At 33.9% G+C, this 15,647-nt stretch overlaps 1 protein-coding gene across 4 annotated transcripts in view; it reads right to left on the bottom strand.

Annotated features, from left to right (window-relative positions):
• The window catches only part of WDR17 (WD repeat domain 17), a 44,575-nt gene continuing 28,928 nt past the window's right edge, over positions 1-15,647 (bottom strand). For 2 of the 4 annotated variants that reach the window (XM_058803332.1, XM_058803333.1), the window contains exons 19-30: positions 15,328-15,392; positions 14,814-14,946; positions 13,517-13,605; positions 12,287-12,386; positions 11,042-11,181; positions 7,543-7,654; positions 6,696-6,837; positions 6,505-6,607; positions 5,561-5,662; positions 4,424-4,519; positions 4,072-4,255; positions 1-2,380 (exon numbers count right to left, since the gene is read on the bottom strand). In XM_058803332.1, coding sequence (XP_058659315.1) covers positions 2,261-2,380; positions 4,072-4,255; positions 4,424-4,519; positions 5,561-5,662; positions 6,505-6,607; positions 6,696-6,837; positions 7,543-7,654; positions 11,042-11,181; positions 12,287-12,386; positions 13,517-13,605; positions 14,814-14,946; positions 15,328-15,392 — 1,386 coding nt within the window. In that variant the 3' untranslated portion in view covers positions 1-2,260. The remainder of the gene's footprint in view (positions 2,381-4,071; positions 4,256-4,423; positions 4,520-5,560; positions 5,663-6,504; positions 6,608-6,695; positions 6,838-7,542; positions 7,655-11,041; positions 11,182-12,286; positions 12,387-13,516; positions 13,606-14,813; positions 14,947-15,327; positions 15,393-15,647) is intronic. The other 2 variants (XM_058803336.1, XM_058803334.1) reach the window with 2 other exon arrangements.

The following is a 15,647-nucleotide window of genomic DNA, read 5'->3' as shown; positions in this document are numbered from 1 at the left end:
AAACTGATGAAGCAGTTGACAGTTGCAACCACAGCTGTAACAGCAGACACAAATACAACCTTTTCTGCATATTGCCCTCACTCACCACTGTACAAACAACTTCAAGGAAAATACAACCTCGTGCTATTCACAAAGACTGTTACCTGATGGATCCCCAATATAAAAAACGCCCTTTGACTTAATTTTTGTATTTTAGCAAGGAATGAATTCCTAACCCTCACTCTGTAATTTAGAGGGAGTAGATTTGCCCAAGATTCCATGTTAAGTCATAATTTATGTGCAACACATTGATGCAGTTATTCTACATATTCAATATATTTTAACTGTGAAATATTAATAAAAATTTTTATGATACAACAAAAGATTTTAAATATAGTAGAATGGCAGTTGAGTTAATACTTCAGATCCCAATCCTCAGTCATGGGGCTTCATGATCAGTTCTTTTTTTGCTCTCCACCTCTGTATCAAGAACTTTTACATACAAGGTTGTAAGATTTATGTGCTAAAAGACAGAGTCTTTCATTTGACAGAAGCAAGATCAGATACTGACTGATGGAAAATTCTTTCAAAAACTATGAATTTTAACTTCTGAAACTGAATTCTTCTTCTGCAAGTACAATGGAGTAAACAAAGGAAAAATATTTTCAGAGAATAATTGCAGGAAGTAAAAGATTTGTTTCCAGCACCCATGTATAAAAATGGGGGGTTTAGGGTACAAAACAGCTGTGTTCCCCACCCAATATTCTTACACCAGAAACCCTGTAATAATACTCTAGAACATTAACAGAGGATTTTAAAGAGGGAGGGCAAAAATCCAACCCAGGATTTTCTTTGATTTCTAATCTCCATCCCAACATTCCAGCATGGTGGCATTGTTATTTCTATAGTTAAATAAGGGCAAGGCTTGCCTCTAAATTGAGGCTTTTTTGATAGGATCTACTAAATAAAGACCCAATACTATTTCCAGTTTTAGAACAGTTGCTTTAGAAATAATTCTGCCATTTTTTGATTGTAACCTCTTTATATTTAATGTAACTATCAGGAATTTAAATAAATTTCAAAATTTATTTTAAAGTAGCAGCAAAAAAACCCAGATGAAATAAAATTCTGCTTATGTACTAAGCTAACAAATGCTTAGCTTATTAAGCTAACAAAAAGTATTGCAACCAAGGCATCTTTTCTAAAAGTGAGCAATTCTGCTTATAAGAATTATTAATAAGAATAATGAGTATAATATTTGCCTTATAATAAATTCCATACTATACACAGCTTTTAATATTTTTAGTATTCTATTGCCATGACTGCTTTTCCATTTGAGTGCAGATGTAGTAAATAAAAATATAAATGCACAAGTACTTACTTCTGGTCTGTCATATTATATGCATGTTTATAACTAATACAAAATGTAAAGAGAAAACAAGCTTTTTAAATGTATATAGCATAGTTAAATAACTTCAATAAATATGCTGCTTTTTCTATACAAAGCCTTTGTTAAAAAAACCAAGAAAATTTATAAAGAGTTTTAGCCTCCGGTGAAAGCATAACGGAGAATGTTGCCAAATATGATCCTATTAGAAAATACAATTCTGTAATCTAGATAATCTAAATAAATAAATAAAAAATAGATAATCTAAAGAAAACATAGATAATCTACACAAAACATAAGTGACCTTCTATTTGTACTGCTATTAAAGCACAATAACAAGTGGATGAAAAAAACACCTACTCTTGAAATTTTACTTTTGCTATAGAACCCTGTGTGTAAAAATTAGTTCAAATTAAAAAGGGGGACAGTGTGAAACAGCCAAAATATTCCAGTCATTCTAAAATAAGTTTGGAGTTGATGTGAATAAAGTAAATATTTCTATGATTATATATTTGGAAGGGTGTTTATGGGTTTCACAGTTTATTATCAATATTTTGGTAATATGTAGATAGTTACTTACTTTACAAAGCATCTATTCACACAAAGTTGACAAAAATAATTGTCTGATGACAATATTCTTACAAAAAAATGACATGGCTATATATGAAATTAGGACTTTTTCTTTGGATTATCAAATAACTCTTTTCTTTGGATTCTCAACAAACATTTGTATAGAAATCCTTTCGTTCTCATGTTAAAATTTTCAAAGTTCAAGTAATTGACCTGCAGGAGGAATCAACTACCACCTCTCTGTCCTTTGACAATCAAGGTTAAATCAGCATTAACTCCCAGAGTGTTATTTTAAGCTCTATAAAGTACAGAGGAAACACCTCATCAAAATGGGTTAAGTCGTATTCCTGTTCCTAATGGTGAAAAAGGATTCACTTTGGCCCACATCAAAGCATCGTTCAGTGAAATAGTAGATTTTCCATCTTCGAGGAAGAACACAGGACCCTGTGAAGCAAAAATGTTTGGGAAGGAAGAGAAAATGAAATTATATACAGATTGTGTAAAGGCCACAACAAAAAGCATATTTTATCTCAGAAGAACATAAATGCCTTGTTTAGACCTATCCACTATGTTCATACAGATATTTTTCCCCACTCACTTAGAACTCTGATAGCAGTGACGTGTTATGAATTGAGGGCACTTATGTTCCCAAATCTGTCAAGCCAACCTTTCACAATATTGAAATTTTTAGTTTGATGTGTTTTATTGTTATTTTATATAAGCTTGTCAATTATTCTAGAGTTAAATTTAGCTTGAATTAGAAACTGAGGTAACAAGCATTTTTCTTCAGAATACGGTCCCTATTTCATCATGGATATGATTATTATTTCTGCTGATCCTTGCTTTTCCTAACCACAAAAATCCTCTTGATATAATGTCTCCATGAATTGTTTGAAAAGACAGTCTATATGCAGTCTAGTGAATAATTTTAATTATTCACTATGAAAAGGACAAAGTACTCATTCATGTGATGGAAAAAGAGCTATTTGCTAATTTATTGATTTGACAAAATGTGCTCTGAAAGCTGCATTTCAATTTCAGTGCTTTCTTAAAGAATTATGCTCTCCAAACTTGCTACATAAAACTTGTAAACCCATACAAGTAGGCTGCCCTGCTTTAGTATTAACTGATTTTGATTGTTGAGCCAATCTGCATGCCCAAAGACACCACTCCTAATGTATGCTAATCCAGAAATACGGATCCTGTCGATGAGAAGCTGGTGACACCATATTTGCTATTCTTGTTGAATGGACTCTAACATTGGCAGCTTTACATGTCTGTTAGAAAATGTTGAGAGTACAGCCACGGATAGAGACTACTCATCTATTCTGGAAGTGTTGAGAGCAAGTTATTTTAGATTGATGGTGAGTAGTTGAGAATTTTTTTACCTCAAAAATCCCACTAGCATTTTGTAAACTCTAATTTTCATCAGAAAACTATCCATCCCTCTTAGTCTTTAAACCACCCTGTTACTCTTTGGGCTGACATCTTACACTGGACAAAGGAAACAGATTCAGTATCACCTAGGAAAGTAAATTCATACTGAGGCATTTTCTGGAGTCAGGAGTAGTGTTTTCAAAATCTTTCAATTTTCTCTTTATTAAAATAACAAGATATGCTAAATAGGTGTTATAAGGACTAATGTGTATTAATCATAAAACTCAATGTGAGCGATGAATAAATATATTTGAATATTTAGTCTTCTAATGTCTGGATTTAATTAGTCATGAATTCCAAGTTTTACATTATGCATTTCCATAGAGATAAAAACCAAAACGAGAAAAATATTAGTATGTGGTTGAAGACAAATAATCTCCTGGCTTTTATTCTAGCTGTGGTGAGGGATTAGCCAAAAGATACATGCACTTTAGATACAACGTTTGGCAAAGGAAATCTTTAATGTGTAAATGAAAAGGTTTTGGATTTTGGAAATGACAATTATTTGACTGGAGAATTCTTTATACAGTCTTTCTTATATAGCAGCTGTCACTTCCTGTCAATTTAAGTCTGCTTCTGTGATAACAGGGTAAACCTTTTTCCAGCCAAATGGTGGGAGAGACCTTTGATTTATGGCAACCTCACAAGTAGTCAGTGCTATCAGCAAGAAAGAGCACTTCAGCTCTCTGAAAGCGTACCTGGATCTTTAGCCCTGTCAAACAGGAGGTGTGAACATCTGAATGACTGGGAAGATTTGATCCAGTGACACAGTCTGGCCCAACCATTCCTTTCAGAGGCTCCCCCTGAATTCGTGAGACAAGTACTGAGTACAGAGCTCTCTGTGATTCAGAGGGCGGGGTGCATGGCAACTCATCTGTGGGCCTAGGAACATAAAAGAAATCTGGTTTTCAACTTGGCTTCCTAATTTGTGTGAAGAGGTTAAGATCTGCAAAGCAGTTACATTCAGACTTTACAAAGGGAATAAATTTACAGCTAAACAGTTAAATACTACTAGTCTCACTCATGGTAATTTTATACTTTTCCACCTACTTGTTTAATTGTGTGCAAGCTCTCCATGCATCTAATTCCTCAGAAAGCTGTTCAATTTTCAAAGGTACAGATACTTCCCGTCTTTTTAAAAGCTGACTGAAAAGGAATGGAAGTAATTAAAGTCCTAATTAATCCTAATAATGACAATTTTCTTAGAAACAAGACATGATAGACAGTAGTAAAATAAAACTATTTCCGATTGGATATGGAATAACTATGGAAATAAATTGATCCTTCACAATATACACTATATTAAGCTTCAGTAATACTCATACAAGTTATAGAAGTATAGCTTTATATTTAAATTTTATTTTAATTATCCCTATTTACACTTTATTTCATTTGCTGTATTTTTTTTAACTTGAGGCCACTCTATATTTCAAGGCTACATGTGGTTTTATTTCTTAATATTGTCAACTTTACTAAAATTAAGGATCCCTTTTGCCTGCACATACCATATATGGTAAAAATGCAATTAGAGAAACATGGTTCAACACATACATTGGGACAGCCTTGTTTCACTTGCAGAAAGCAGTTTCAAAGCCCTTGCAGTAGGTGCATTTTTTTGTCAAAATATAATATAGGTGGCAGTTACTACCTGACCTAACTCTGCCATCTTTCATTTGTTTTAGGATCCCTTAAAAATGTCCTGCTTAAGCATATAAATTGTCCACCTTAAGCAGGTAAGTGTCCAGTTTAAGATGGGCCAGAAACTACAAACCAGTGAGTCTTGAAGATATTGGGCAATCCAAGAACAAAGCTTTGAGCGGTGTTGTTTTGTGGTTCTTTACATAATAAATAATTGAAAGCTTTACAGCCATAAGTAAAAGTATCACAAACTGAGTCTAAAAGACTGCTTGTTACTAGTCTAATAATATCCATATCAGAATAGCCCTTCTGTAAAAGCTTGTATTTGATCTTGTTATTTCTTTAGGTTCAGAAAAGAAAAAACCAAACCAACAATAAACAAATGCTCCTTTTCCTTTTCTCCAATCCTCTCACCAAGTTTCAGACATGAGGATAGCTAAGAGGAAAGACATGTTTTCATTTTTTTGGGATGTGATGTGAAGTGGGATGTATGGCATATGTCATAATAAAGACTGAGATTGCCCAGAGTTAATGAAAACACTGTATTACCTTGTATACTCATATAGTGCAGGTACAATGCTGTTGTACTCTCTTCTGATAGCAAGTAAAGCACCAATGTAACCACACAAAATCAGTAACTCATTCCGAAACCTATAAATGAACAAGTATCAATCATGAAAAACAACAAGCATTTGGAAAAACATTAAACAAACTCATATTCCATCCACCTTTTGTGGAGAATATATGTTCACTGATTATGCTTACTTTCTGTGTCATGGACTTGTTTAAACAGACTGCATCTGCTTCATATTGATTTCCATCATTAAATTTTAAATGACATTTATGACACAATTTTTAAGCACAATTAAATAGAGTTACACAAACAACATCACTCAGACCTTTTAATGTGATAGAATGTAAATGTAAATAAATGTAAATAAAACTGCCCCAAATATTAGTGTAGATTTCAGTTTCACCAAGTTTCCCCAACTTTTTTCTCCTTTTTGTTCTTCACACATATACTCGTGTAGGCACCTAGGCCTAGCTGCAACCATCCATCATAAAGGTGAACCAGTGCTATCCATCTATTTTAGAGTTAATTCTGAGTTAATTCTGACAGCTCAACGTTCCTTAATGCTTTGACATAAAAGCCCACATGATTTGTGATACCACTTCAGCAAACTGAAACCAGAGCTGATCAAGGTGAAGCTCCTCACATAAGACCAATATTGATTCACAGATTGTAAATGCTCCACAGAGAAAGCAGCAATAAAATATCTTTTTTTTTTTTCCTTGCTAAACCTTCATAGTTTGGGAGAGTCCACATTCTGTTCTCCAGACTGGAAAAAAGCATGCTTGATGGATTTTTTTTTGTGTCCCTCCTCTGTTAAACAAAAAAATGATACTAACAGTGTGCACCTATATATATATATAATCTGAAAGATTCCTTAAAGGAAAGTCCCACTTTTCTAAGTCAGGGAAAATATACTCACTCACTACACTTAGGCAACATTAACTGCTCAGTCCGTATGTAACTTAAAAGATCAAGATATGGAAAGACTGAATCTAAAGTCCAATCTGAGCCACAGAGTTGTTCTGTTGAAAAATAAAAAGAAAAATATCTCATAAGGAAAGTTATACAGACAACTTTTGCTTTAAAATTGTTCTTCATCCAACTATGTACCTTTCACATATTGAATGCCAATAGGGAGAGCCTTTTCAGGTTCTGCGCTTAACAGATAGAACTTCATTGTTTCAAATACATCCCCATCTGCCTGAATTGTCTCTGCCACTCGCATACATTCTTCCACATCAGGAAGATTACACTGGAAAACAAACATTTTGCCAGAAAATTACTGAAATGTTCAAACACTTTTTTAAGATGCAGAGAAATACTGATGTTTGCACACAACAAGAAAAAATTCTGTCTGAAGGAGTCATTGAAAGACATACCTGCATATATTGCGCATTAAGAAAGTCATCTACATCAAAGCAGCAATGGAAAAGGCTCTGTAACTTTAATTTAAGCAGTACCAGTTTTCATTGCTAATGTTTTTGTGAAGCTTTTACTACCGTTTAATAAATATGCAGTCTGAGTCACACCCTAAGGGAGAGCAACCAAAGCAGACCCTTCTGCTGCTGAAGAGGAAAGGGGACATTTATGGACATAACAGGCGTAAAATATAAAACAATTCAGACTACAGAAAGTTGATCTGCCAAAACATGATTAGGCTGCACATCTAGTAGGTTATAAATTGTACTGACAGGTAATTCTGAAGATCATAAGCTACTTCAGAAAGTAACGTGTCAGGGAAAGAGTGCACTAAAGGATAGAAATTAAGAACTAAATTTATTGTACAATACTGAAGATAAAGTCAACAAAGATTAATAGAGGAGAAAAGACTATGTTACATATAAGATGTGAAAGTCAAATTCATCCTGTGGTTTTATATGGCCTTATGTTTTTTGAAATTAGTAAATGAATCAATACAAAACCTTATTAGATTCAGGTAAATTCTTTTACATTGTACCTTTTCATGCAGGTCATTTATTTCTGCTGTGCATCCAGGATAAAAAGCACATAGTTTCACTAACTGCAGTTTATTATCAGGAATCATCATAAGAAGATCAACTGCTAAATCCCTGCACAAACAAAAGATGACATATAGTTACTCTTGATGGTTTTTAATAGAGGGAAGCTATTTTCCCTTTACATTCCTAATAAAAGAAGAGATTGCTGAAAAAATACTATTTCCAGAGAAGTGCAGAAGCAAGCTCAGTATCTAAGAATATTTTTGTTCAATAAATGAGGCTTAATTATTCATCTTACTGGGAAGGTCATTCATTAATGTTCTGTTGCTTCAGTTGGTTGAATTAAATAGTTGCGCAATTCTTAAGCCTCAGAACCATCTCAAAGTGAAATGGAAGAATTTGTGAGCAGGGATGGGAAAGGAGAATAGGAACACTCCAATGAGAGATAAGATGATAATGTGGTTCCGTGTCATGAAGCCATCTTCAAAATTCCAGGCTTCTAAAGCTTCATGACATCAACATAGGACATCTCTCAGTCATCCAGAATGGCCTGGTGCTCATGCGACACAGAAATAGAGAGATTATACGGGAAAAAATGTGATACCTAATTTTATCCTTCTCAAAGGAATAGTGTTTGAGCAAACTGACATTTCTTACATTTTCCTAAACTTTTTACCATTTGCTACCCTATCCTTCACACAACAAACAGATGAAGGGAATGTATAATATTAGGAAATTATTTGGAAATTGTTCTGTTTAAGTTTTAAGAACTGCTTAATCTCTGACTCTTCTATTCAAGCAGACATCATGTCTCCTGTGAACCTCAAGACTGACTTGCCCCTTTGTAAGGCAAAAAATGCTACTGATCACCTCTGGATTTTCAGAATGTGGTCCTTAGCTTAAAAATGTTCATTTAAGCTATTATCCAATATTTGCAACTGCTTTCTATCTCACTTTCAAGTGTTAATAGCAATTAAAAATTAGGACACTTAGAGAAATTTGAAAAGCTTGTGACTTTATTAAGGGAAAAAAATAAGCTTAAACTTTCTCCAAAAAAGTAAAATACCTGTATCCAAGTGATGGGAAGCTAAAAGGAAGACATTGAAACAGTATTGAAAAAAATTTTGCAATAATTAGAGAGAAAATATCTGATAGAAAACAATTAAACTACAACAGCAAATCTATGGGTCAGGGCAACTGACTTCAACAGCAACAACAAAAAAAATAGCTTTGTATTTTATGCCTTTTGACAACATAAAGAAATTCATGCCAAAAGGTCTTTAGTAAATCTGTCATAGTATTACTGTGCAACAGCTACTTTTCCAAGTTACAGAAGCATTCTTCCAGAATCTAGGATATTTCACAAGTTCTTAAGCTATATTCAAGATCACTTACTTACATGTACTAATCTTCATAAGCAATTTAAACATATTTTAAGTTATTAGAAATTTTCTTGTCAAAAAACTGAAATCAAATATTCATTTGAAAAAAAGTACTTCAAAGAAGATAATGGCCTACAAGTTGTGCTACCTGGAATGATTTTTAAGAACCTAGAGATTCTAAGAAACTGGAATGATTTTTAAGAATTAAACTGAAAATACTGTTGGTATAAAGATCAAAACAAGGTGGCTAAGTTTGCATATGCAGAATTCAGTATCTCAGGTAAAATATGACTAGCTTTTTGAATAGTAGAAAGTTGCTTTTGACAATATTTAGGTGTTAAATACAAACAAAAATGTGTCCTTAAACATTCACTCATTTTCTCAAGGCTTTAGATTTGGGAAAGTGCATGAATGTTCAGGGGGGTTTTGGTTGTTTGGTTTTTTTTTGCTTGATTTTATATTTTAGAGCATTTCTAAAAACAACCAATCAAAACCCAAGAAACATTCCACCGTTCAGTAACTGATTTCTTTATTAATTCATCAGGATCCTTCTGGTATTCCTTTTGCTGTCTACAATAAAGTGCTTCACTACAGTGAAGCATATATCCCTAAGCATAACTACCAGTAAATTTAAGAAGGGAGCCCTTCAAATATCAGAGACCCTTGAACTCCACCTTCCCTATACATGATCTTATGAGTGCAGTTAACTAAAGGGATTATGCTGTGTGAAAATCCCTTTATTACAAAACAAAGAGATTCATGAATCTCTGATCTTTTCCTACAGATATGCTGCAAGGCTGAAAATCAGAATCCAGGATTGCAAAGTGTTCAGCACAGTGTGTGAAACCCATTGAAAAGTCCAGATATATACTTGGGCAATACGCAGTACATCACTTTAAAATTTTATCACGTACAGACTTTATCACCATGTAGACTTCAGTGTACACATGCTATAAGCTTACAGCACCTTTATGGACATAAACATAGATGCCATACCATTATAAGCAGTAATTACAGCCCTGAGATGAGAACAAGCTTTTGTTATGGAACTGGAAAAAATATGCACTGTTTCTTTAACTCCAGTACTTCTTATTGGAGGCTATATAAAAATCACCCTTAACAATCAAAGAGCTTCAGAAACCTTAAAAGCTGCAGATGGAGTTGCCAAAACAACCCTATTAAGACTGGTGCAATGCAGACATGCTAAACCACTGCAAAATGAAAGCAGCAAGTCACCAGTTTCTTATTTTATCTTTTTCTACAATGCTTCATTGTCTAATGAAAGCTAAATATTCTAATGTTCTAATCTTCTCTCTAATGTAGATGAGTTCCACTATGTTTCTCTCAGACTACCTCTAAATACATTAGCAAATACTAACTGTAGAAGAAAAACTGATCTTAAACAGTTTAAGTACATACTTTTTGTGAAATGTTAATTGCAAACCAGTTATACAGCTGCCAAATACACCTTAGAAAGGTTTTCTGCTTTTTCATTGTTAGACAGAAAAACAAGAAGCTGATTTTTTCAAAGTAAAACCACTACAATGAGGAAAAGAAAATTTTCCACAGAAGGCTTCCCCTATATGCAAGAGAGAAGTTACTCCTGCAGAACTAAATAGCAATCTTGTTTCATCCTTAAATCATTGCAGGAGTCTTGTGTTCCTAATACCAATAGAAGATAATTCCTCAGACCCATAGTTTTATATTTTTCAATCAAGTACTTAAAAATCACTTCACATATCCTACTTGAGCTGTTCCTTTTGACTTTTTAACTCAGTTCCAGCCTTTCTTTTTTTGAAGCAGTTCTTTTTACTCAGTAAAAACCAGGACTTCATAAGCTACCTGTTGCCCAAGTATCTAGGGTGTTTTTTTCAGTGGGTTTCATACTTTGACAATGACTCCTTTCTCATTTACAATGCATACAGAATATATTTTGAGAATATTTGCATGCCCTGTACTTCAAAGGTCTAATACAGCAATCCTTATTCAAGCAGCAATTTTTATTCTCCCTTCCCATTGTGGTTTGATCTCTACAAAAGTTTCACAACGACAAAACTTGATTGCTTTGTCAGGCAGAAAATTTTAAAAAATCTTGTTTGGATTAAGAAATTCTTACCATGTTATAACTGCCATACATTTTCTTGCTAGTAATTCTAGGGCATAATGTGTTGCTGGTGCTGCACTTTCTCCCAACACAGTACCCACACTGATTGCCAGCTCCAGTTCATTTCCACGAATCAGGTTTGCCATTGCAAGCTTGCTCAATGAAAAAATTATATAATTAAAGGACAGAAGCAGTTTTGGCCATTCATCATGTTGAGCATACAACATTCACCTATGACACTTTTTACAGACGGACAAAATATGCAATAGTTAAACCCAATTTTATATATTTTGGGTCTCTCGAATGAGTAAATAATTGTGCACCATTTGTTAATGTGTTTTTAAACTACCAAATAGATTTCCTTTAGCAGTATCTTCCTTTATTCAGCTGAAGAGATCACATAAATACAATACCTAAAATGCATGCTAGGAATTCGATCTAATCTTAAGGACACTAGCATTCAGAGATTATATTTCCCCCTCTCTTTCAATGAAAGGAGACTCAAAACCCCCAGAAAACAGGAAGGATTGTCCTGTTCTTACTCTCTCTGAGCACAGTTACTGATAGGCATAGCAGAATGTCAAACCCTATGAGACTACACAATAACTTCAAATATGCCTGTTTAGAAATATAAGAATTTACTGATTCTCAATTTCTCTTTGGGAAGAAATTATATTTTTTGGGGGGGATAGAGGAGGAAAAACATGTTAAGCTAACAACAACAAAATCCAGCTAAAATGAGGAAAAGAAACAATTTGTAAAACTACAAGCAAATAAAAAACATAATAAAATGTTTCCTACATGTCAGTTCTATTTTTTGTACTGAGGCGTGGGGTTTTCTTTTCCTATTTACTTCTTCATTTAGACTGCAAATTCTTCAAGGTGGATGATTGCATCTTCTTTAGCACAATAACTTCCAGTTTTGAATGGGTATTTTGGGTCACCATAAACAGTAACACTTAGATGTATATATTGAAGGTACTTAAGTATCTTACCTTGTCTAATATAACAAGATATTGTAAATAAAATTCAGCAGCAACATGCTACCTTCTGTGCATGAGAGAGACCTTGAATTTAACAGAATCAAGGGAGTTCTGCTACTAACTTTAATACTACAACTACCTAACTTTGCGTAAGTATAGAAAAATCAAATGCCAAATACCATTTTAGAATATGATACATACATTTTAAAACGTGTAGAGATGTAAAAAGGAAGTAAATATTGGCTTTTTCATTGTTAAATAAAAAAAAAAATACCTCTATATTTTCGACAGCCAAATGACAACATGCTGCAAGCACTGCACGACCATCCTGGAAATACCAATCTGCCAGTTCTTTACTGACCTTCTGCAGGAGACTGCAAGAACAAAAAAGAAATTCTACAAGGTCACTTTAAGGTTGGAGTGCCTTGGGTCTTAATTTATGTAGTTTACCACATTTGCTTCTGTACCCTAAAAGTTGCTATATTTGGCTCACAGATAATGACACTACTAGCTTGAAAAATGCAATCTGTTTGAGGTTCATCCACTGCTTATGTTGGTACATACTAAGGTGGGTCAGTTTCCCAAAGTTTATATCAGTAGGAAATGTCTCTTCAGATTGACAGAAGGAAAATCAAATACCTGGATATCCAATCTGTACCTGTAAACTCTGCACTAGTACTTCTCTAATTGCTCAAAAACTGCTTATGTAAATGAAGTAACTACACAGCCTCCAAACTGTTTTTCTTTAACTACAACTATAACTTGATCATGTAATTCAGGTTTTTGAGTGCTGTTCTAGACAATGCAAGGTGCATATTTGGTTTTTTTTACGGACATGGACAATGAGAATCATGAAACTGCTCGTGTTGGAAGGAACCTTAAAGATCATTCTGTTCCAAGTCCCCTGCAATGGGCAGGGATGTCTTCCCCTAGACTGGGTTACTCAGGGCCTCATCCAACCTGATCTTGAACACTTCCAGAGATGGGGCAGCCACAGCTTCTCTGGGCAACCTGTTGCAGTGCCTCAGAGTAAAGAATTTTTTCCTAATATCTAATCTAAACCTACTCTCTCAGTTTGTTTTTTATTTTACATTATCAGAGCCTTCACTTATGACAAAGAGCAAACCTTCAGGAGGAGATTGTGTGTAATAACAAGGGATCACAGATACTTGTTAATGCTAAATCTTACTCACCAGAAGTTCTCAGTTAATACACTATATATTTTAGTGCACAGGAATGCAACTTACATATTGAGCAAGAGAAAAGGACATTTATAATTATAATGCACACATCTGAAAAATCCATTTTGTGCCAGGAGGCACAATAGGGAAGTAAGTGTAGCATCAGGTAGTTAGTAACTCCACTAACTAAGTACTACAAGATGCAATATTTTGTTGAACACTACATTGCTGATGCCAAATTAAACCACCCTGCTTTATCACCCTTAATGACTTTACACTCTGCAGTAAAATGAGTTTTATAGTTATAAACTAGAACAACTTACTCATTATAATCATCTGTATTGTTTCCAGCAGAATTTGAAGTTCCACTTGTGGAGAGTGTCAACATCTGTATATTTCCTTCACAAGCTGCCTGGAAGTGAATGAAATATAGATTAATTAATCCAGAATTCAAACTGAAGATGAAATGAAATTTTTCAATAACAATAAAAATAATCTAAGATATATAAAAATCATTCTAAAGCCCAGTTATAAAAAAGAAAATATTTTAATGTATAAACTAATTAACTTATTCATAGCTAAATCTTAGTCTAGTTTTATCTAGCCATACAAGAATTCTACTGAAGCAAGAGACTTCTTCCTTCCTATGCATTGGTGCAGGATTCTTCAGCATTTGGATATAATGGATGGTGAAGGCTACAATTGATTTTTACACCCCAAGTAGCAAGCAGTTCTGAGGGAAGGATGAAGTCCATAGATACTGCTCAGCAGGTAAACCAGGAAATCTGGAAAGATTTGCATATAGTGGCTTAAGGTGAACTTTTCTTTGTATCTTACAAAAATTTATTTCTAACATTAAATACAAAGAGATCAGTGTGGGTTAAAGTGAAATCAGTTAACAAAGTGGTGGTTGGTAAAGGGATGGACTCAGTGATCTCAGAGATCTTTTCCAACCTAATTGATTCTGTGAATTTTTTGAAATTCTTTCACATGCTTGAAGATGTAGCTGGGATAACAGCATTAAACCTCAAGGCTCAGTTACAAAGGAAGGTAAATCCTGGCATTTTGTTACTCATTATTATCTTATTAAGCCTTTCAGACAGACTATTCTATGAATTGTAGTAGCTCTGCAATACCTCTCTTCCAAGAAAAATTAAGATCTTTCTGGAGCTTTAACTTGCTTTAAAGTTCAAACACTATAGTTTGAACTATAGTTCAAAACAATCTAAGCATGTGTCAAAGTTACATTCTGTACATTATTTAGCTAAAACCTACAGATGATTTCTCAGTAGAAATTAATGAGAAAGCAAATCCTACATGAATTTGATGTTAAGGACAATACCAGCTGTTGAAAATCGGCTTCCATTTAAATTGAAATTGAACACATTGGTTTACATTATGGTCATTTGTTTCAGTTTAGAAGAATCAGGCTTTAAATCTGTAAATGTGAGGTACCTCCTTCTTGTGATTTCTGTATAAAAACTGGTCAATACCAAATGGAAGTAAAGACTAGGGCATCATTATTCAGCTATTTTGCCTTTTAAATGTGCATGTCACATTCTGACTTAAAAGCTAAGAGCTAAATACATCTCCCACACTGGTATATATGTATAGTAATACCTGTGCAACAAGTAGAGCCTCTTTAAGCTGACCTCTTGAAGTAAAGAATGAAACCAGTTTCTTCACATCTCCAATAGCTATACAGTATGGGATGACATCATCATTTTCTTCCTGAATTAACTGATCAGCTCTCCTAATTAAACAAATGAATAAATAAACAAGAAGGAACCATATATGAGCAATCACCAAAGTCAACTACATGGTGTAGGTGTTAGATGAAGCCAAATAAAGTTCACTGAAACCCATCTGCCTTTCCAGACTTACAAAGTGTGAATACTGCACTTAAAGAGTTTGTAAAGTTGCAATTTATTTTCAACCCTTTGATTCTTGTACACAAAGTTATTGTTGAAATGCTCCACAGTTCTATCCCAAAGCTTACTGAACAAAAAGTAACATCAGTAGAATGCTGTAACAAAAGACAAGTGTATTTAGTAATAGTAACCATCCTTCCTACTTGTCTGTGTCCTTTTATGAACTGAAGCTACAATCTACCATCATATTTTAGTTAACTTACCTTTGCATTAACTTCCTCCAATATTTCATTGATACACCAGGTGCAACTGAGAGAGCTTTGTCCCACTAGAAGAAAGCAATAATACATTTAATGTGGTAATTTCCATTTGAGAAGCAGCCATATTTTAAACTAGTGTAACTTTTCTTCCATTAAAAATATATTTGTCAAAGTGAAATAAGGAATGAGTTATGCTTTAGACAGCATATGTTAAAAATAAGTGGAACAAGATTATTGTTTTGGGGACTTGTGACCCATTCATTGCTTCCCCATCTTTGCTAGGGTAGCTGTTTTCAGAAACTTCAATAAGTTTTATTCTTCAA

This window comes from Ammospiza caudacuta, chromosome 4, assembly GCF_027887145.1.
Source record: "Ammospiza caudacuta isolate bAmmCau1 chromosome 4, bAmmCau1.pri, whole genome shotgun sequence".
NCBI classification, from domain to species: Eukaryota; Metazoa; Chordata; class Aves; order Passeriformes; family Passerellidae; genus Ammospiza; species Ammospiza caudacuta.
The sequence above is the reverse complement of the archived record's forward strand: the minus strand, read 5'-3'. Positions and strand labels throughout refer to the sequence as shown.